Here is a 23929-nt window from a genome sequence, read left to right on the forward strand (position 1 = left end):
CAACATAGTCTAAAATTCCATTTTCCACAGCCAATAAAAACAGTTTTTTGGGCCAGATCCAAAGTATGCCAACTTTAACTTGTGTATCTCAGGACTGTTTTAGCATACTAAACCCCAAAGGGTTAGGTATCTTTTCCACTCTTTTTTCCTTGTTTTATTCAAGAAAGAGACTAAGAGTGTTAAATTAAGTAGTGGAAACATTCTCTAGGAAAAAACTAGTTATGTAATTACATTCGCATGCACAGATAAATGATAGATTAGATAAATTCCTTTTAGTACAGAATGGTAGATAGAAGCTAAAATCTTGGTGCTAGGTATGCCCATTTCAACTGAACAGTCATTGCTTGCAGACTTCTTCAGTGGACAGGAGAAGGAAATAGATTCTCCCCAAACTCAAAATCCATAGGTAGCATTTTGCAAAAGTACCATATAGATATGCATTTAATCATTACCAACCTACTTTATGCATGGTAGCATTAAAGAAATATATGGAGTACAAGGATGAGTTATTTCCTCAACACAAAATAGCCCCCAAAAAGTTACAATTAATGGTGGACCAAAAGAAGTACAAGAATTATTACAATTATGCTGTAGATGCCTTAGCAGTGGAAGTAAGAAAGTTCAACAGTTACACGAGACATCTATTTCAGACTTGGTTTTCAACGAAGTCTTCCAGAGGCAAGACATACCCACTCTAAGGACTGAAGAATACGCAGGAAATAGGTGGGGGAAGAATATTTTGTAGGCAGAAGCACTTAGAAACTACAAATTTCTGCAGAAAGAAAATAATAATCTAAGTGAACTGAAAATAATCAAATATAGCTGAAGCCTGGAATGTATGTACTTCTAGGTCGATGAGTGAGTAGGGGAATTTTGAAAGATATAGCTAGAATATATAATATATATGATATATGAAATTTAATATGATCTTATATGTCATTTTTATAATATAATTTTAAAGAGTTTAACCTTCTTGAGGACATCTGGGAACCATTGAAAGATTTTAAGTAAAGGAAGACTCTACCTTTAAAGAGTTTTATTTAGTCCATTGTCAGAAATAATTTATGTATAAATAATTATTATCCAGAACAGGATAATATGTTCCATGAAAATTACAGGAACAATGGTATGTGAGTGAAGAGTTGGAAGATTACTTCTACTTGAATAGCTGAGAGAAACCGCTGTGAAGGGAAAACATTATGGTTGGGCTTAAAACTCTTTCAGGATTGTAGATTATACATTTTATTTATTACCGATTATTTTGTCTTTAAATCACTGTGATCATAATATACAGTTGTTGTCCTCTGAAAGTTCCTACCTTCTTTCTGAAAAACTATATCATGAAGTTTGGGTATAGCAAATTTTATTGTAAAATTTATTGTAAGATATAAAATTTAAAGGTAATACAGATTGTGTATTATAATTAAAAGTCAATTATACATTGATTTTTCAGTGTTTAAGATTTCAATACAATTTAAAAGTTATAGTCTTAACTATAATTTTTTAAAAATCATATTATATAATTTGAAAGTTACAGTAATAGTGCAAGGAACTCCAGGAATAATTATTGATTTTGTTTCATTTATTGTTCTCTCTCTCATTATATATATATATATATAAAGTTTTATTATGTAGGTACAATAAAGTTAAATTATATATAGTATATTATATAATGCACAGACTTTTTAATCAATAGTTTAAACATTTACAGTACTATTATTAAAATCAAGAAATTTAACACTGATAAAATACTATCTACTCCCTAGTTCATATTCAATTTTCGTCCTTGTTCTAATAATATCTTTGATAGCAATGTTATTAGGAATAACAGGATCAAATCTAAAATGATAAACTGAGCACCTGGGTGGCTCAGTTGGTTCAGCAATTGCCTTCAGCTCAGGTCATGATCCCAGGGTCCTAAAATGGAAGCCTGCTTTTGCTCCCTGCTCAGCGGGGAGCTTGCTTCTCCCTCTCCCTTGGTTATTCACCCTGCTTTTGTGCTCCTGTTCTCTCTCTGTCAAATAAGTAAATAAATAACATATTTAAAAATAAAATAAAATAAGATGAAATAAAATAAAATGACATATTGCATCTAGTGGCCATGTGTCCTTAGTCTTTTAATCTGAAACAGGTTTTCAACCTTTCCAAGTGTTTTTATGACCTTGACATTTTTAGAGCACAGGCCAATTATTTTGTAGATCCTCCCTCGGTTTGGTTATGCTCAATATTTCCTCATGGGTAGATTCATACAGGAATAGGACAGAAATAGTGTTATATCTGGAGAAACATGCTGCTGGTTTGTCTTAATGGATGAAATAACAGTAAAGTGCTTAGCTTTTATGTTTAAATTAATAAGTGATTTGTAGAAAGATACTTGAGACTATATAAATATCACCCTTTTTTAAAAAGATTTCTTCATTTATTTGACAAAAAGAGAGAGAGAGTACAAGTAAGCAGAGCAGCAGGCAGAGGGAGAGAGAGAAGCAGGCTCTCTGCTGAGCAGGGAGCCTGATATGGGGCTCGATCCCAGGACCCTGGAATCATGACCTGAGCCGAAGGCAGCCGCTTAACCAATAAAGCCACCCAGGTGCCCCACTTTTCTTCTTAAAAAAAAAAAAGAGTTTATGAGGTGTAACTTATATGCAAGAAATGCACATATTTAATGTATAAAATTTGATGAATTTGGACATATGCATACATCCATGAGACCATCATCCCAATAAGGTAATAAATGTATCTATCACCTTCACAAATTTCTTCCTGTCCCTTTCTGTGCGTGTGTATTGATAAGAATATTTAATATGAGATCCATTCTCTTAACCAAAATCTTGAGTTCACAATACAGTATTGTTAACTATAATTATAATATTGTGTAGCATTCATTTTGCAAAACTAAAACTTATTTAACTTGCAAAACTGAAACTTTATACTCACTGAAAACTACTTCCCATTACCCTCTCCCTCCAGTCCCTGACAACCACCATTATACTTTCTGATTCTATGAGTTTGACTATTTTAGACACCTCATGTAAGTGGAATCACACAGTATTTGCCCTATGACGGGCTTATTTCATTTAGCATAACATGCTCCAGGTTTATCCATGTTGTTACATATGGCAGAATTTCTTTCTGAACAATATTCCATTGTATATTTACCACATTTTTTCATCCATTCACCCATTGGTGGACATTTAGGGTGTTTCCATGTCTTGGCTATTATGAATAATGCTGCCATGAACATAGGAATGCAGATTCTGATTTCAGTTATTTTGGATATGTGCCCAGAAGTGAGACTATTGGATCATGGTGTGGGTCTAGTTTTAATTTTCAGAGCCTCCATACAGTTTTCCATAGTGGCTGAACCATTCTATATTATTCCTACCAATAATGCACAAGGAATCCAGTTTCTTTACATCCTTGCCACTACTTGTTATCTTCTGTTTTTTTGATGATAGCCATCCTTACAGGTATGAGGTAACATCTTATTGTGGATTTGATTTACATTTCCCTAATGATTAGTACTGTTGAGTGCCCTTTTATATACCTATTGGCTATTTTATTTGTCTTTGGAGAAATGTCTGTTGTTGTTGTTGTTGTTTTTGTTTTGTTTTGTTTTTTTGAGTGGGTCCATGCCCTGTGTGGAGCCTAATGGGGGGCTTAAACTCACGACCCTGAGAACAACAACTATGTCGAGATCAAGAGTTGGACACTCAACTGACTGAACACTCCCCAACCCATGCCCCTGCTCATTTTTTTAATTGGGCTACTTGCTTTTTGCTATTGAGTTAAAAGAATTTATATATGGTAGAGATTAACCCCTTACCAGATAATGGTTTGCAAATATTTTTTCTCATTTTTTAGGTTAGCTTTTCATTTTGTTCATTGTTTCCTTTGTGGTGAAAAAGCTTTTTAGATTGATGTAATAACTATTGTTTATTTATTTATTTTGACTGCCTCTACTTTTGGTGTCATATCCAATAAATCATTGCAAAGAATGGTGTCAAAGAATTTTTTCCCTATATTTTCTTCCAGGAGTTTTATAGTTTTCGGTCTTTCATGGTCAGTTAAGTCTTTAACCCGCTTTAAATTGATTTTTCTGTATAATGTGAGATGAGGATGCATTTTAATTCTTTTGCATATAGATATTCAGCTTTCCCCAACACTATTTGTTGAAGACTATCCTTTTCCCATTGTGATTCTTGGCACCCCTGTCAAAGAATGTTGACTGTGTATGTGTGGACTTATATTTGGACTTTCTATTTTGTTCCATTGATCTGCATATATGTATTTATGTCAGTACCATATTGTTTTAATTACTGTACTTTGTAAGATATTCTGTAATCAATAAGTGTAATACCCCCAGCTTTGTCCTCCTTTCTCAAAATTGCTTTGGCTATTTGAGGTCTTTTTTGGTTAAGCATAGATTTTTAGGATTGTTTTTTCTATTTCTGTGAAAAATGTCATGGGTATTCTTAAAACCTCAAACCACTGATGTAAGAAATTACATCAGCCACAAATCAATAGAATGATATCCTATGTTTAAAGACAGGACGACTCAATATTTTTAGAATGTCCGTACTACCTAAAGTCATCTGGATTCAATGCAATCCCTATAAGTATCCTGTCTCTTTTTCATTATACTTGTAGTTTTAATATTTATTGATTTTATAACTCCATCATTACTTTTGTATTTATTAGTTGGTATTTTTCTCTAAGGAAAAGTTTTCTTTCAAATTTATTCAATCATTTTTTTGTGTCAATAATGTTTCGGTGATTTTTATTTTATTCAATGGGTAACAAAACATTATCATCCTTATTTAATTTGATGCTCAAATTGTCCCACATTTGACCAATGGAACCTCTTCTGGCTGTGTTTTTTTGATACATCCCCATAATTCTTTGAATGCTTCCTTACTTTCTGTGGTAAGAGTATAGGTTCATCTTATGCTCACCCTCCTCAACCCTGGATTCAGTCTATTTTATAAGGAATTCTGATTTTTTTCTTTTTTAGTTCTGAATGGCATACATAAACCAAAATTTGGGTGCTTGATGTCCTAATTACTATTAGTGTCTCATTGTTTCTCAGTCTTCTCAATGGACACAGCTGGAGCTGCGTGTAGCTTATATCAGCACCTCTAACTCCTTTGCAACACCAAAGGTTATATTCTAGCCTTATCCTTTTCCATAAGTGGGATTCCCTTTTCCAATTGTGAGAAATCTGGCTCCTGTTATCCCTAATAATTCCTTGCTCAAGACCATAGGACTTTTTACATTTGACAAAATGATTGTGAAAAAAATAAATTTTTGCAAAAGAATAAATATGCATTAGTATTGAAAAAAAATTATTGGGAAGAGAAGAAACTGAAGGAAGACTGTTTAAACATTACCCAATGTTTTAGTATACCAAAAGGTACAATAACTAAACCAGTGTGGTATTTGACAGAAAAATCAACAGAATAGAAAAGTGGCATTTTACTAAATAAAAACAAAAGGATATTTTTAATAAATAATGTTGGGATAATGGGTAATTTGAGAAATTTGGAAAAATCAAATTATGTCATATTAAGAGTAAATCTTAAATTTTAGATATTAATAATATTAATTCATTTCCAAGAACATAATTTTTATTTGAATTATTTTTTAAATGATACAGAAAATAGGTAAAGCATTTATTATTTATTTCACATAAATGAAGACACAAATAGGCATTTACTAGAATTGAATTTGAATATATGCCTGCATATAATTAGGTAGAAAAGATAGCTGAGTGGTATGATTTTAAAAGGGACCAATAACTAAATAGCATCTAATCAATCTAATTACTTAACTTTAGAGTTCTTGAAAATCATGTTCTGAAATGTGATAGCAGGTTTTTATCAACTGCTAATACATCAACAGATACAGTTTTTGTTGTTGTTGTTGTTGGGTCATCTGGCTCACATTTGAGGGAACAAAACACAGGAACACAGTTAAGTTTTCATAGAAATCAAGATGAGAAGATACGTAGAACATTGATTCTGGGTTATTGGAGTTCAGGACTTGAACATCCAGAATAAGGAACACTAGGATCCTGGGAGTGAATCTGAAAGATAAAGAGACATAAGAGACAGACTGTGGCTTCTTAAATAATATGCCAACAACCAGCAGTGCCACTCTTTCTATAAAATAACCACACACACAGAGAGAGAGAGAGATTATCCAAGCAAATGTCAAGCTGAAGACACAGGGCAACTTTGTCCTGATCTTTTCTTGGATTCATATCTCTTTTTGAATTACTATACACATCCTCCCAAAAGAAAACATTCCCTGGAAATTTTAAATCAATGCATTGAAGTAGGAAAAAAAAAGAAACCTAAAAACACTTTCTTGAATCATACTGTTGTTGTGTAAACAGATTGTTATAATTTTTTTTCTTAATGCCAAATATTTGTAAAGTTAGCTCCTATCTTTTTTTCATATTTATTTCCATAGGCAGCATTAATTGAAGTAAGTTTGGTATACCTAGTTAAAAAAATGCCCCAGCTTTCATGATTTTCTTGGTTTTAGAACTTCTGTCTTACTGAATTTATGATTGTTCTAACACAGATATTGTATCGTGAAAGCCACAAGTGGCTTCCTTATTGACCACTGTAATGAAAACTTTTGTGTTCTCTTCTTAATTGCTATGGCTCTCTCATACCAGTAACACCTTTCTTCTACTTGACACTCCTTCCACTTTTATTGTAGGAAGAACTTTCCCTCCTGACTTTCCAGTCTTTCTGACATCACCTGTATACTCTTCCCTGTCCATCCCTTCAGTTACCAGGGTTTTATTCTTGGGCCTTTGCTCCTCTAAACTACATATTCTCTCTGAGCAATACCATACACGTTCACTATTTTATATTTGTGTAGCAATACCTCCACCTCCCACACTGACACATTTTATCTCTGTAACTGTCTCCTTACCTCCTTCCATAATTTCAATATCTAGTTGCCCCTGAAACATCTCCACTTGGGCCATCCTTTGGTGTTGCAACTCCCTGTGTCCCATTAATAAACTTGGACCATACTTCTTTCTTTTTATTTCATCATTATTGTTTTTATGACCTGAGTCTTCTTACTCCATCTACCCAAATAACAAACCAGAAATGAAAGTACTGCCTTAGAATCTTTTACTTTCTCATTCAGTACACCCAATTATTCACTAAGCACTATGTTTATACCCTGTTAACATCTCGAATGGAGTCTCTCTTTTCCAATTAATGCCTTTGCCTTACTTCATACCACTACCATCTTTCACCAGGACTTTAATAGACTATTTACTGATATCTCTGCACTGATACTTGTTCTTTTCAAAAATACTTCCAATGTTTTAATCAGTGAGATATTCAAAAACTGCAAAAAGAAGGTGCTATTTTCCTTGACTGTAGCCAATCAGTGGCTACTCACTGCCTATTGGATATAGTCTAATCTCCCCACATGGCACATATGATTTGGCCTCTGTCTCATTTTCCAACTTTATCTCCTGCCACTTCCCCTCATACTTTTACTTTCATTAATACCAAGATAACTACCAGGTCCTGAATATAATGATATTTCACGCTTCTCTGTTAGTTTCCACCTTCCTTTTACTTGGCTTTCTCCATTTCATCTTTCTAGTAAACATTTCTGACCTGGCAAATTTCTAATCACTGGCTAACCCTTGCTAAAACAAAATAATTTCTTCTTTGAGTCTTCCTTTCTCTCCCTTCTGAGCTGCTTTTGTCTCTTTTATTTATTTTATGACTCCACTCACTGAATTGTTTTGGAATTACCTTTACAAAGGTGATTGCTTTTTTCCTTTTAAACTTGAGCTCCTTGATGACAATACCTGTGTTTTAGTAATCATCATTCTCCAAACACCGGGCAAACTTTTATCACATTGGCCAGTGAATTTAAGCCATGTTATTTATTACTATTATTATTATTTTAGATTTTTGTTTATTTATTTGAGAGAGAGAGAGCAAGCACACACAAATTGGGGGAGGGAGGATTAGCATACCACCCGCTGAGCAGGGATCCCCATGTGGGGTTTGATCTCAGGACCCTGGGATCATGACCGGAGTGGAAGGCAGACACTTCACCAACTGAGCTACCCAGGCTCTGCTATGCTATGTTATTTTTAAAGGTGGGATTTAAAGCAAAAATTGACCTAAAATAAAAATTTACCCTTTCAACTGCTACTTTGGAAACCAAATACTACTTGGTAAGCCCAACCCTGCTAGTTTTCCCTTCATTACTGGAACAGATGGTTATTTCTTTGTATACAAGATAAAGAAGTTAGTATGAGAAAAGACTCTATCTTTAAATATGTTACATTACACAAGATGAAATTCTTATGTGATAAAAAGTTCTTGGGAATGGGGATCCAGGAAATAGTGTATTCACTTCCTCTACCTCAGGGGTACTTGGGAGTAAGTCCTCTCTGAAAGGAAAAGCAAGAGAAATTCTGAGTCATTGGGAGGATGAATAATTTGACCTTGAAGTTCCTTTTAGATTCTAGAAGCCTACCCTTCTATTTATAACAAATAACTCAACTCAAAGTCAAAAAAATTAGTGTCCATGGGCTTTTATACTGAAACAATGTGTACATTCGAAACAGCAGCGATGTTGTGTATTTGCAGAACAATCGAGAAAAGTAAGTAAAGAATTCACACAAATTTAGGAAAGTTAGAATCAATAATGGTACTTGAAACTCATCATTGGAAAAGACAATTGTTAATTTAACAGGAGCAGAAGAAAAGAGTGAAGATAAAATACAAAATGGCTGTGAAGAACACAGAAAGGGAATCAAAGCAAAATCATATTAGATGGCCCTATTCAGGAGAGGCACCAATAGGTAATGCGTGAACTAGGGAGGAAAGCAGTCTTGGGCTCGAATCCTTGCTTTGCCAGTCCCATTTGTACAATATTATCTCTGAAATAGGGATACTAATTCCTATCCTAGGAAAACTCAATGTAATAGGGTTTGTAGAGCACTCAACAGTGCTTGGTACATAATATATGTTTAATAAATGGCAGCAGGGATTCGTATTATCATTGTAGTACAATATGGGTCTCAGTAATCTCATAGGCAACTCTGAGCTTTACAAGTATACAAATGGGGCCCATTCAGCTTTTTTTTTTTTAAATGAAGGTGAAGTATCTAATTGTGATTTTTGAAAGACGGTAGAGAATTTTAACTAATGAATTAATTTTTTATGATATAAGATCAGTTGCTAAGAGCATGATTTTAGAGAGAACTTCATTACACATCTCAGTATTGGAGAGCTCTTCTGTATGCTGGGGATAAAAGCACAACTTCATTTATGTATTTACTCTGACTTGCTTTTTTTCTGGGCTTTCTCAGTGATGTTTTGACTCAACATTTTGTTTATTCATTTCTGTGAATAAACAATTCAATTTTGTTCAGTGAAGATTATACATCAAAGAAATGCTAAACTTTAAACTTTAAAATTTAAACTCCGTATTTAGTCTTCTGGGTTTTGTTCTTTTGTTTTCGTTTTTTATTTTGGTACACTGATGCCTGCATATGTGAGGTTTATGTTGGGAATAGGACCCAAACCAAAATAATGTGTCTTTGAAATCAAATCTGATTTGTTGTTAGGGTTCAGCCTCATTAAAATGATTAAAGAATTATATTTTTAAGATATGGTCAGCCAAGATGCCTTTTTCCTTAAGGCTACTATTAAAACGAAGAATATGATTGTTGAGAGACAGGGTTAGTAAGAACAAAGATGCTGGCATCAGATAGAACTGGATTCAAATCTTATTACTGTAACATATAAGATGTACAACATTTGGCAAATTATATAACCTTTTTTTTTTAACTCTAGTTTCCTCTAAGAGAATCTATCTTCTAGGTATGTTATGTAGAATTAACTGAAATAGTGTATCGAAAAGTATTGTGCCTAACACGTATTAAATGACTGTCATGTAAATTCACATACTCCTATTCTTTCCTTTGGGTCAGGTGGTGAAAAGAGCAGATGAGGGAAGATTGCCATTTTGAGGGACCATATAACAAAATGAAGGTTCATAATTTTTAAAAAAAAATATGCAGAATTTCTAAAATAGACTTGATTTCCAATATTCTGGCAGGTATTGGGTTTTGATAACACATCTAGTGTCAGGCTTGGGAGAATGTTGACTGCCTCATTTAAACCCTGTATGGAATTTAAATTTAGAAATTAATAAAATGAATATGCAAATATGTCACAGAACGATTGATAGCAATAATATATTGACATGAGAAATAAGAGAGCAATTCAAGAGATGAGATTTGCTGGGAAGGATCATCCCAATGAATATAATGTGGGGAAAAATGAGTGGAAGTGGAGCAAAAAGCTAAAGCTGGAATGAGTTTTTTGAGGAGTGAATGGATGTGAGGGTACAAATATATGTGGTCTGTATATTTTCTCTCTGAGAACTCATTTTTGTTTTAGAAAGGTAATGGGGCAGTGACCTATTTCTATACATTTGAGTTATATTTACAGAACCCACCACATATACCATTAAGATCTTGGCAAATTGAGTGGCTGTTTCTTTCCAAAGTCAGTGTGAGTCACGATTATCTCTATTGCTGTCTAACTCTAAAAGCTTGGAGAGTCAATAGGTTAGCATTTAGGAATTTTCCATTTACTGACACTGATTCAGTTCTGGGTGGTAGTTCTGCATATTTATTCATAGGCATTACTGGAAGCTTATGACAGACTAAAACAAAACAAAACAAAACAAAAAACCCAACAAACTACTAATTGAATCTAAAGTCATGTTGAAACTAAACTTAAAATATGGAGAAAAGCTGGTAATGATGACTCACTACTGAAGCAGAGTTAATGATTTAGTTAGTGATGGGTTTCAGAGCAGCAGAGAAACTGAACATGTCTCAGCCTGCAAGTACCTTTGGACAGCTTTCCACTGCCCGAAGAACTGTAGATAAGAACATTTTTGGCATGTTTGGGGAGTAATGGAAACTTCAGAATCACATGCTGTTAAACGGGGATGTCACATCGATTATTTTCCTCGTAACAACTCCCCTCCTATGGGATAGTGTAAGCCTCTTGCATTCTGCAGGCTAGCATGGTAGGAACCACAGCACCGTGCTTCGCCACACTGTGCCCTCCAAACCAACCGTTGTTGCCTAGTGCTTAGGGCTGATGAAATACTTCACTTGCCCTTCATCTTAGCCTGCTTACTGAATATCTGTTCATCATTCAAGCCCCAGTTCGACCATCTCTTTCTTAGTCCTCTGACTCAAAGAGAATTTTATATTAAGGAGGTCTCTTTTTGTAATGTTCATTTAACTACCCACTATGCAAAAGTCATTTCCTTTTACAGTGAATTTATTTGTTGCTTGATTACACAGGGAGCTGTGGGTGGGTGTTTGGCAATGAGATTCTGCTTTAAATGATTTCCTTTGTTGTTGTTGATGTTTTCACAGAATGTCACACTCATTTAAAAGAAGGTGTCCGAATGCCAACTCTTAAGGCTCTCAGAACTGGTAGGAGTGCTAATTGGAGCCAATCAAACTTTAGTTGACCTGCTTCCACACTTACACGACAAAGAGGAAGTTCTCCTACTTTGTGAAGTAGAAAGGCTCAGCTCTGATACCTGGCCAAAGAGTCAGCCAAATCAGGGAACTGTTTTTGCTTGCCTCTTGAAGCTATGTGCTTGGTCTTCCTTACTAATTCACTGAAGAAAAAAACAATTCTGATGTATCTTACTATTGAATAAGTGGCCAATAAACAAATTCTGACTGAAAGTCAGGAGAATCTAGTTTGAAACTATTAATAGTCTATCAAATAGTCTATCAAATAGACTATCAAATAGTCTGCTTTTTGCCCGTAAAGTAGAAGACATTTTTGGTCAAACTGAGAACCATTTCCAAGGTGATGAATCAGTTGCATTGTTAATTTTAATATTCAATACATTTATTCTCAGATATGTAGAGCTCCTCATTTAAAGAAGTGTAAAGACAAATATTTCAAGATAAAACACATATGTAAGTGTTAGAGGATGTTTCGAAGCCCTGCAAGAGATCAGTAAAAGTATACTTGTAGGTTCTTACAGATGTAGAGGTGGAAAAGTTTTCTTGTCTTCTAGGTTCTTTGGCTGGTCTAATAATTAAATTGACATAAGACAGATTATCAGCAGAAAAGTAAACAAAATTTAGTAACATGGATACATAGGAGAGACCCAGAAAAACTGAGTAACTCCCAAATGGTCAAAGCCGGCAAGTTAAATACCATTTTCAGCTAAAGAGAGATGTGGGGGGTGGGAAGTCAGGTATGGGAGGCTTCCTGGAAAAGCACAGTAAACAAAAGTGAGCTTCACCAGGGTCTTCTGTTTCTTAAAAATAATCAACTTATGGTAATAAATATGCCAAAGAGATATATTTTGGAGTGGTGTATTTTGCTCCCCTTCACAGACATTTATTTTATTTTTGTGGAACTTGACTAGGCTTATGTTTAAGGTAGATGGGAACACTCAGATGTTCGGATGTTTCCCTCAGTTACTGCATCCTGAAGAGTGGGTTTATTCATCACTACATAGATGAATCTGTGAATAAATCATTAACACGACACAAGGATAATGAAGCTTGCTAATAGGGGACCAAGGACAGTATTGTAGGTATATGAATTCAGGTGGGGTTGTCAAAAGAGACGCCTCTCAGAGATGAAACTGCAGCTTAAATCTGAGCAATGGGCAGAAGGAATAGCATTTTAGACCTTGGAAACAGTATATGCAAAAGAGTCTGAAAGAGTGTGGAGTGTTCAAGGAATAAAACATCAGCGTGGCTAGTGAGGAATGAAACGGTCTTGTTTGCAAAGAGCAAATGGGATAGGGGATACACGGGTGTGGCAGTGTTAAGACAGTGGTATAATTTACTCACTATGCACCAACTAAAATGAGTAAGAAAGCTGCATAAAATGATGGGAATAATGTGCTTATATCTCTTCCACTTAATAAATATGATCTTATCTTCTCTGAATTAGCCTGAGGCACCATGCAGTGTGGGGAGTGGGATTATTATTATCACAGATGAAAGTAAAAAACAAGAAAACAGACTTCAATATAGGCATGTAATATGTTTGGAGATATTTTGGGTTCTGTTCCACAATACTGCAATAAAGTGAATATTGCATTAAAGCGAGTCAAATGTATTTTTTGGTTTACCAGTGCATTATCAAGTTATATTTAGGGGCACCTGGGTGGCTCAGTTGGTTAAGCGTCTGCCTTTGGCTCAGCTCATGATCCCAGGATACTGGGAGCCTGCTGCTCCCTCTGCTTGTGCTCTCTGTCTTTGTCAAATAAGTAAATAAAATTCTTTTTAAAAATAGAAAAAATTAAAATACTTTATTGCTAAAAAAATGCTATCATCTAAGCTTTCAACAAGTTGTTAAGAAACAAAATTTAACTGAGTAAACTTGAGGATCCAATTGGCTTTATTAAGAGATTCATGAATGGGGCAGCATCCCATCAAGCGAGTAAGAGCGGAGCTCCAAGGAGTTGTATAAAATGGAAGGTTTTTTGGGTGTTGAGTTTGGTAAGTTCTTTATCAATTTTGGGATGACTGGGTGATGGGCATTAGGGAGGACATTTGATATACTGAGCACTGGGTGTTATATACAACTGATGAATCCCTGAATTCTACCTCAGAAATTCATTATTTTTTTTTTAAAAAAAAGGGAGTTTCTTCTAGGACAGAGGGTGGGGCAAAGAAGTTATTAGCAAAAAAAAAAAAAAAAAAAAGAAAGGATTGTTTCAGGTAAGGTCACTTTCCCCTAGGGGGAAAAGCAGGGTTCTTATCCTGCAGATTACTCATTTTTCTTTGGGGCACGGAGAAGGCCCAGGTGACAGATTACCTCCTTTGTGCTGATAAAACAGTTTCTGACTAACCTGTTGAGACTATGTTTCTGGGGGAATTTGAAGCTGTAATGAAGTTTCAGGTATTAAACCCTGTTTTGATGACTTGGTCTAGAAGAAGTAACTCCATCCCGGGCCTGTGGCTTTCTTAACAGAGTAATAATAGCTTTGTTGGTGGAGGGTCTTGTATCTCAGTATTGGTGCCTTCTGACTGATTACATGGTGGTGGTAGTTTAGCTTAAGTTTGCGGTAGCTATGGCAATTTCGTAAAATAGGATGACAATGAAGTTTGCTCCATGGATTGTTTCTTCCTTTTGCAAGCGCTTTCTCTGTAGCATGCTATACTGTTTGATAGCATTTTATACACAGTAGAACTTCTTTCAAAATTGGAGTCCATCTTCTCAAACTCTATCATTGCTTTATCATCTACATTTCCCTAATATTTAAAGCCCTTTGTTGTCAGTTCAACAATCTGCACAGCATCTTCACCAGGAATAAGTAGACATAACTCAAGAAGCTGCTTTCTTTACTCATCTGTAAGAAGCAACTGCTCATTCTTGAAAGTTTCGTCATGAGATTAGGACAATTCAGTCACATATTTAGGCTCCACTTCTTCTTTTTTTAAAAAATATTTTTTATTTAAATCCAATGGATAATACATTATTAGCTTAAGTTTGCGGTAGCTATGGCAATTTCGTAAAATAGGATGACAAAGCTAATAATGTATTATTGGTTTCTGAGGGATAAGCCTGTGATTCATCAGTCTTGTATCAGACTGCACTGCTAATTCTTGTTCTCAGGAAATACGGAGGCCTAAGGAGAGGGACAGGGTAAGGGGAATGGCCAGTCAGTGGAGCAGTCAGAACACACACAGCATTTATTGATTAAGCTTACAGTGGGGAACATCAAAGCTTAGAGTGAAAGCTTACAGCAAAAGATTTCCCCAATGACTTAGTGAATTCAGCTACAACAGAATAAAAATGGTGGTATGGCATGTCCAGTCCCAAGCCAGATGAGATCCAGGTGAAGGATGTAATGTGTACTTGAGGATCCTGCACCACCAGTGAAGGCTGAGATTGAGCTTAAGGAGGAAAGGATGACCGTAGTTCCTAGATTGAGCCTACTGAACAAAACAGCCATAGATTTCAGCAGTAGATATCTTCAGGGAGCCAAGTGAGCAGACAGACAAGAAACATGGTTGCAGAGACCAGAGAAAACAAAGGACTATAGGAACTTGAAGGTTTGGGTGGGAGGCCACCTTTTTTGGACCCTACAGGACCATAGAAACCCACCTCCCTATAGGGTCAGACGCCTCCTTGAAGGAAAACAGTGGGTTGAAGGGAATATGAAAGTCTGAACATTTACCAGCTATGACTAGGTTTTTAGAAAAAGAATATGCAGAAAGATGATGAGATAGCACTGGTAGGCACTTTGTGTGTTCATTCATTCAATAAATAGCCATTGACTGTCTCTTATATACCGCGCCCTAGGATTCAACAGACCCTAATCCTTGTCTTCCTGTAGTTTACATTCCAGTAATGGTAGTTCCAAAGTGAAGCTATAGGAAAAGAAGAAAACAGCTTAATTAGAAAAACTAGAGATACTACAATTTATTTTCACATTTGAATAGCAGTGTGTTATATTTTTAAACCCACAACAGTGGGGATGAAGAGTGTTCTGGTGGTATGCACAGCCTCATTGTGGTTAAGAAAAGCTAAAAATAACTACAGAGCTTATTCTTGTTTGGACACCAAGTTTAAATAACTTGACATGTTATCACAGGGTCAGTAATAGAGTCATAAAAATTTGGAGCTGGAAAGGATCTTCAAGGTCATGAGGTTGACTTCTTTTTAATATATATATAATTTTTGAAAAAAAAATGTCTATTTATTTTACAGAGAGTGAGAGAGCACAACCAGGGGGAGCAGCAGAGGGAGAGGGAGAAATTGGCTCCCTGCTGGAGCAGGGAGCCTCATGTGAGGGCTTGATCCCAGGACTCTGGGGATCATGACCTGAGCCAGCTATAGGCAGACACTTAACCAGCTGAGCCAGCCAGGCACCCCATGAGGCTCAGCTTCTTAATTTGATTGCTAAGGGAACACGTGCAGGGAGTTGAGAAAATTGCCGCTAGAGCTGGATGTAAATACATGTGCCTTGACATTAGTCCAGGGCTCCTTATAATTCAACACTGCTTCCATCTGAATCTTAAGAGAACATATTCATTGATTATTCCACCTTGATATCAATAGGTCCTCTCTAGGGTTGGCTGTTGTAAGTACTGGCAACACAATGGGCAATGCAATGATAGATCAGTAGGATTAAGAGGTTCAGAGAATTAAGAGAGTAGATACTCATTAGAGTGATGAGTTGCTCCTTTTCTTTCTCCACAGAATGTGAAATATGGCTCAGAAAGAACCCAGAAAACCTGAGTGACAGAGTCCCCACCAAGGTGACATCCTATTCAGTAGTCATAAAAGCTTGGGTTCAAGAATGAGTCATCTGAATTCAAATCCCAGCTCTACCACCTATGAACTAGCTTTGTAATTAGTTGTGAAACAGGTAGCAGGAAATTTGTTTTGGTAGTGGGTATTAGGGAGGGCACATATTGCATGGAGCACTGGGTGTGGTGCATAAACAATGACTTCTGTTACACTGAAAAGAAATAAATTTTAAAAATTAATTAATTAAAAAAATGTGGATGAAATGTTGAAGGTTACAAATGACTTACCTTGAAAGGATACATTAAATTTAGAGTTAGCTCTATGTGATGCCATTCTTGTGCACTTATACAAAGTAGTTTTTTTGCCTAGTGGTAAAGGGGCAGAGTTATGGTTGGTTCATTAGGAATAGTTTACACCCTTCTATTTATCTCATGGTAGAATTGGCCAAGTGGTATTCTGCTTACTTGTGATCTCTCTATCAGATAGATAAATAAAATCTTAAAAAAATACATAACTTGTGACATTTTGTTTAATTAAACTGGGTGAAAAAAAAAAGCATACACTTCTCTCAGGCTGACATTTGCTAGACTTAAGTGGTAAAATGATTACCAATAGATAATTCGTAATCAGTTCTTGGGTTGTCATTAATGTTACATGATTTTTCTACCATTGCATGCTTTTTGGCACTTACATATAACAAATAGAGCCATACAATGGAGTAATAAAATGGGGGGCGGGGAGAAAGAAGAAAAAAACAAGAGAAAGTAAAGCTTACCAATTTCCTAAGATGCTTAAAACAAAATAACATGATACACTTAGTTTTCACTTGATTGGGAAAGTCATGGAGCTGATCTATGTTTTTGTCACACACCACGAGTTATGTTGGCTACACTGATGTGTTTCAACTGAGCCTTTGTACAAATTAAGGAATATTTATTAAGCACCTGTTTTGACAGTCTCTAGCAGTGTGAGTGGGGGAGGGGTGTGTATGTGTATGTGTGTGTGTGTGTGAGAGAGAGAGAGAGATGTGTAACCACATGGGAGAGCAGGGAATGCTCCTGAAACTGTTAGGCAAGGTCATACTGAAAGAGAGTTTACTATAACAGGAAAAATTTAAACACCATTTCTGATCCCTACTCCCAGGAAAAAAACTATTCATAATAAATTGTATTCAGTTTATTTTATAGGAGAGTTGGCCTGGTTATTTATACAATTAATTTTAGTACTTTACACAGTACAATTGTGTTAATTTAAGGAATATATTTTTGTAATTTAAGCAACAATAGTGGAGTCCTTTTACTGAATACTACATTAAATTTGAATAAGTTAATAAAGCAAACTTTTCTTCCCAATGTTAAATTTAAATGCTCTTTGGTAAAAAGTTTACAAAAACATTTAAGAAGTACATATTTTTCTTTGTGCCAGGTGAATATTTAACTTCCTGGTATTTTCTTATGTCTTTTTAGGTTCTAAGATTGGGTTTAAATATGGTGCTTGATATAAATGGGAAGTTAAGCTTTCTACCTTAACCGCTAAAGAGCAAAAGGAAAATAAACTTAACGCAAGGCAAAAATATTATTTTCCTATAATTACTTTGACAACTTTCAGATTCTGCAGTTGATAATCAAGCCTTTGAGCCTCCAGTTAGATTTTATACTTGGCTTGTCATTTGACCTGTACCTTGGCTAGATGTTTACTAGTATTTGTGTTGCGTTCCTTCCACCCTGTAAGTGAAGAAATCCTCTCATCTTTCTAATTCAAAAGTCAATAAAATTTTAATTTTGTTATTAACAAAAAATTTTGTTAATAACAAAAAGTGAATTTTTAAAAAGTTGTTGAGCTTATTATTCTCTTGGGTTGTGCCTTAGGAGAATTTACGTTAAATTAATAGTAATATAGATACAGAAATCAACTGCCACCCATAAATGCAAAAATACTTCCAGAAGACCTCTGCAGCATGTTATTTCCTACGTGCTTTCCTGTACAAAGAAAGCCAAAGCATATGGTTATAATAATGCATTTATTCCAAAGGTCTGTATATCATTTTGCATATAGATGGTCTCCAGATTTAACTGCAGTATTGCACACATGTCAATTTATGGTTGGATGCTTATTGATGGTGAAGAGAACACTGATTTAGATGTCATTAAGTGAATATATAATATATATTCATTATATGTCATTAAGTGAATATAATATGTAATATGTCTCAGAGATATATATAATATAAAATCATCTTTTTATTTATGACTTCTTTGTTTATAACTTTACATAATAAATGTGTATTTTTAGAGTATTGGGCCTCATGACTTCTACGCTGCTTCCTTAGCAAGAAGCAAACTAATCATATTTAGAAATAGCATGGCGGTACCATTAAAGCTGGGAAAAAACATAGAATTCAATGAATTATAACCTCATTTTATAAATACAAAAATTGGGGCTCAGATAGGTCAAGAATTTTTCCAACAATGGCCCAGCATTTGCATGTTAAAACTAGGATTAGAACCCACTTATTATTTTTAGTTCAATCCCGTCTCAGAATGATGTCATTAGAAAAATGAAAAGAAAAAAAAGGTATGGATTAGAACTGTGCTCAATATAATCAGTGATTTCTTTGTAATTCTCTTCTTCTTTGTCTTTCCTCTGAAAGGAAGGAAAATAAAAATGTGTTCTTGCTCCTGTGGAGATATTTGGAGAATGCTAAGAACTACACATTGCAACCATATATAGGTCATATCCTCCTCTGTGTTATACGACCCTTATTTGATCATTCAGCTAAAGGCGTGAGTGTTTCTCAATTTCCCCTGCCTTTACCACACATATATTTTAAAAACATTTTAATCATGCTTTGAGATGGTTTACTTTATTATATACTAAACTTCTGGCCTGGAACCTCATGATACTATTGACTGAGTAGGAATTTTGTTAGTGATTCAGATATAGGAATGTCTCCAAAATAGGTTATATTAAAATGTGAGGGTTCATCTTATCTGTAACTAGAACTAGAGTTCCTGCAGTGTGAGCCTAAGTCTTTCAAGTAAAACAGTTTTTAATGTCATTTATTTTCAGCTGTTTAAAACTTACCTCTACTACCTACATTTCTTTCTTTTTATTCTTGAAATTCAAATTTGATCATATCGTATAAAAACCTTGTGTTCCAAGGGAGTTTGGGGGACTTAACAAAAAAAAAAGTGTGTGTCTGTGTGTGTTTTCATATCTTTTTTGTGGTGTCTCCTTGGAAAGTCACTCTGGATACAGACATCTGGGCAAAATGTCATTGATAGAATTGAGCAATTTTTGTTTTTCTAACTTTTGTAGCTCTGGCCAGCTTTACATCGGCTTCTATCAGTTGAAATGATATCTTTGACTTTAGCAAAGTGTAGGCTATTAGGTCATGAGTGCCAAAAATCAGGAGTGGTCTCCACACTACACCCAGTATGGATAAAAACAATATTATAAAATAATTATAATCTTTTGAAACAGAGCCAGCCACACAGCCTGAGCCCATCTTCCTTCGTTAATTTGTATACAGTTCCTATTTTAACAGAAGAAACTTTCAGAGGGTACTCACATGGGACTGCTGAACCAGCTGTACAACTTTTATTTTGAAGAAAAAAGTTGAGCCTCAGAACAGGCTGCTTTAAAGACAGGGAGGGACTTAGCTTTTCCAAGCTTGACCAGCATGTGGAAGGAGTGCTCTCATGGCTGTAAGAACTCAGGGAGCTCCTACCTGGGTGCCACTAGGGTAGGAAGTTTTCTGTTTGTTTTGTTCTGCTTCCGAGGGTCCTGTGCACTTCTCTTTCCTGTATCACCGTGACTGTTGGTGGATTTTGCACACCCTGCTCTGTGGGGGAGTGCCCCAACGTGCCTGTCTTATGTGGCCTCTATGGACACACTGCTCAGCTGGCAGAGAGCAGGGAAGTTTTCTCCCAGCACCCAAAAAGAGAAAGAGGAAACTACTTTTTCCTTCTGGGCTTCTTGCAGCACAATAGACCAGGATAAGCTTCCACATTCTCTCCCTGGATTTCTGGAGTTGGTTTCCAGGAAGAAGTTCAACTTTTACCTTTAAATGGATGACCATGTCACAATCAGGAAGAAACATCTCCAAAGACCCATCTTTAGGTAAGTAATACTACATCCCAGTTGGTTCCAGGGCTATCAGGAAAAATAATTTCTTTCCCTTATCCTTGACTTGGGAATTCTGGCACTAAGCTACAGCAAAGCAATAGAGTGTATCTAAAGTTTAACTTCATGCATACCTACGGAGTCCTTTTATTTTCTATTTTCTGAAACTGTGCACAAGCTCTTATCAAATCCTCAAAATATATTTTAAAAGCAAATTAGCTATTCAGGCACATGGATGACATAGCACTGGAAAAACTTCTAAAGCATTATGCAATCCCATGCTGTTTCCAATGGTTGCACAGCCCTCTAAATTGGAAATACTGTGCTTGGTTATTTCAGCTGATTACACTCAGAGATAATGTTTCAGTGTTGCAAATGCTATACCTTTTTGCAGTAATATGTGGGAAGATAAATGCGAATTTGATGGCTGTATACTAAAGAATATATATTTACATCTAGTTCAGGAGTGTCTTTATGCAGTTTAGGAAACAAAAGGGTGACAGGAAAAATTTTACCTTGTGGTGAAATCTGTGGCCAGAAAAAGTGTAGATACAATATAATAGATTGAGTTAAGGTTTTCTTTGTGGGGGGTGGTGGCTCACTCTTTCTCCTGAGAACAGCAGTTTCTTCATTGACTCTTTAAACCTCGATATTTTAGTTACTTACATACTTTAGAATTCAGAATTAGGAATTTAGAATTTTAAAGAGGCTAGAAAATCAACACAGTTTCTGCCTTTTAAGACAGAAGATCTTAAAAAAAAAAAAATCTAGTTATATATCAATTTTGTGGTTCCCCCCAAATAATATCCTAAACAAAGCGGAGATACGACATGTCAGCAAAACTAGACATTAAAGTCAAGTTGCAGTCACTGGTTGTTGATCTAGAATTAAATAGTGGGTAATAGAAGTTTATGGATGGAATTCCTGGCAATCTGCGGTTGTCACATAATGAATAAGAGTGGGCCTCAAGGCATGTTTCATGTATTGATTAAGCATTGTTACAGTATTATTAATAGCAATAATATACTTTAGTAAAGCTTAAAACAAAATGCTGGCTCAACCTGTTTTCCTTGTAAAAATAAATGGGCTCCTGGGTGGATCAGTCAGTTAAAGATCTGCCTTCGGCTCAGGTCGTGATCCCAGGGTCCTTGGATTGAGCCCTGTGATGGTGGCCATGGTGCTGGTTTCCTGCTTAGCAGGGAACCTGCTTGTCCCTCTCCTTCTGCCCAACCCCACCAATACTCCACTTGTGCTTCCTCTCTCTCTCTCAAATAAATAAATCTTTAAAAAAATCATATTTATATATATGGATCTAATATCATAATCTATGTTTACATTTTATGCAGTGACAGTAATAAATAGCCAGAAATCCAGAATGACCCCCAAATGTGTATTCACCTGCCATATTGCCCATGTAATTAATTTCTATTTTCTTCCAAGTGCATTGTTTGACTTCAAAAAGATATGACAGTAGCACAGATGATTCCAAACTCAACCCTACTGAGGCACCATTAAAAGAGGGCACCCGTGGAAACTGAAGAAGAGAAGATTGTGTTGGATAAAGTCAGATCCACTTAGCCAGTATCTTTAGTATGTTACCCCGCTGAGAAACTGTCAGCAATTGAAGCAGGTGGTCCTTCTCCACTGGTTTATGGCGAATCCATATTCCCTACTGATGAACTGTATGCTAAGGTGCCGCTCACAGGGAAGCTGCTGCTCCTCCATGCTTCTGTTCTTTTTCATATAAAGTAACTGGGATTCTTTGCCCAAATAATTAGAATACAGTTTGGTAAATTCAAATAATTACTTCATGATCCTGGTGATGTAGAAGAGAGAACAGAGCTGCCGAGGAGCACATACTTTCACTCAGGCAAGTCTTTCGAGCAAGCGTACAAGTGGTCCCTGACTAAAAACAGGTTAAGGCCAGATGTGGAGTTGGGATTGATTGGTCATTTGGCAGATTGATAGATGGCTTTGCTTTTATCGGGATATTGATTTTCTTGGGGGAAAAGGGAAGTAGAGAGTATCCTAATAAAGCATTCCAATGACTAGACATAATTCCTCAGAGAAAGTGTTGGGCTATTTTTTGGTAAAACACAGCATTGACTTTCTGATGGCTAGTTGTACTTTTGGGCAAGTTGGGAAGTGGTTGAAGGTTGCTTTTGGCATCGTATGGCCTTATCCGATGCCCTGCTTCTTTTTTTTTTTTTTTTGGTCTCCTTTCTCTAGTCCCTTGTCTTCTTGGGCTGTTACTGGATTGTCCTCCTTTCACATTGAGACAAAACATTCTCAAGCCTGCCTTTCTGGTCAGAGGCCCAGGTACCAGACATTTCCTTCTCAATATGTACTTGTTCACACCCTATTTCCTAAGGGATTTGCATACTAGTTCTCAGTCGACTTGGTAAAAAATTAGTGCTGGACTGTTTTGTATGTGTTAGTCACAGTTTAACAGAAATTTTGTGAAAATAATATTTTGACTGTTTATAAATAATTCACTTAAAATTTTAATCATTAAGAGAGGATAAATCTGGGATTTTGGGGGGGAAATATCTGACATACTGACATGATTCAGGTTTTTATATACAGACAACTTTCTTCTGCAGCTTAACCAACAGCTTTAATTCAACTCAACCTGGCCTTCTCTGATTGATTAAAAGTGTCCAGAATTTGGACTACTGCACTTGGGGAGGTCTGACCTGATAAAGAAAAACAAACTGTATCTGCCTTCACCTAACATATCATCTAGTATGTACCTAGATAACTATGGCACAGGCAGATGATGGGTGCCAAAAAAGAGGTGATAATGTCCTGGAAGATTATAATGAGACAGATTTCCATGATGACTAATTCTGACACCTAAGTGAACTGAGAGAGATAAGCAAGATTTTTTTTTAAAAATCTGAAACTGAATAGATATCAATTTTTAATTATTTTAAATTAAATTTTAAATTAAATTAAATTTAAATTTTTAATTTAATTGCCTAAATTTCAGACAAGAAAAGTCATCCATCAAGTATAAAAAAGTTAGTGGAGAGGCTTTAGAGTAGACAGTGGATATTGAAATTCCAGGGCTGCATATGATATCAGAAGACTTGAGAAATCTTACATATTCTTTAAATTCTGCATCTAAAAATGTCAGTGTCTCCTACAATGGTGATTCCTGAATCATCTCACATAGGTTAGTCAATCTATTTTAAAGTCTTTTGTAGAAATTTTAGGTATATATTTTCACACCAGGTCTGTGAGGAAAGGAAAAGGCAAAGTTTTTGTTTGTTTGTTTTTTGTTGTTGTTTTTATATGGCCAAAATGGAATTTTATATGATCTCTATTATGCATGTCATGTGGAACTTGGGATCAGTGAGACTGACCATTCAGCTCCAAGAATATATAAATGGTGCATCTCAAACACAATTTGCGGTTTTGCCTGTAGACATTCCATATAAAAATGATGATTCTCCCATTACTCAAGAGAAATT

At 35.6% G+C, this 23929-nt stretch overlaps 1 protein-coding gene across 5 annotated transcripts in view; it reads left to right on the forward strand.

Moving 5' to 3' along the window:
* PDE1A (phosphodiesterase 1A) overlaps nt 1-23929 on the forward strand; it is a 340182-nt gene that overhangs the window by 68437 nt on the left and 247816 nt on the right. Inside the window, exon 1 of one of the 5 annotated variants that reach the window (XM_045066783.1) lies at nt 19988-20450. The exons of the other annotated variants lie outside the window; for them this stretch is intronic. Coding sequence (XP_044922718.1) covers nt 20398-20450 — 53 coding nt within the window. The 5' untranslated portion in view covers nt 19988-20397. Of the gene's footprint in view, nt 1-19987; nt 20451-23929 lie in introns of those variants that run through there. 5 annotated transcript variants of the gene reach the window in all.

The sequence above is a fragment of the Mustela putorius genome, unplaced genomic scaffold (genome assembly GCF_011764305.1).
Source record: "Mustela putorius furo isolate JIRA1106 unplaced genomic scaffold, ASM1176430v1.1 tig00003869_pilon_pilon_pilon, whole genome shotgun sequence".
Lineage (NCBI taxonomy): Eukaryota > Metazoa > Chordata > Mammalia > Carnivora > Mustelidae > Mustela > Mustela putorius.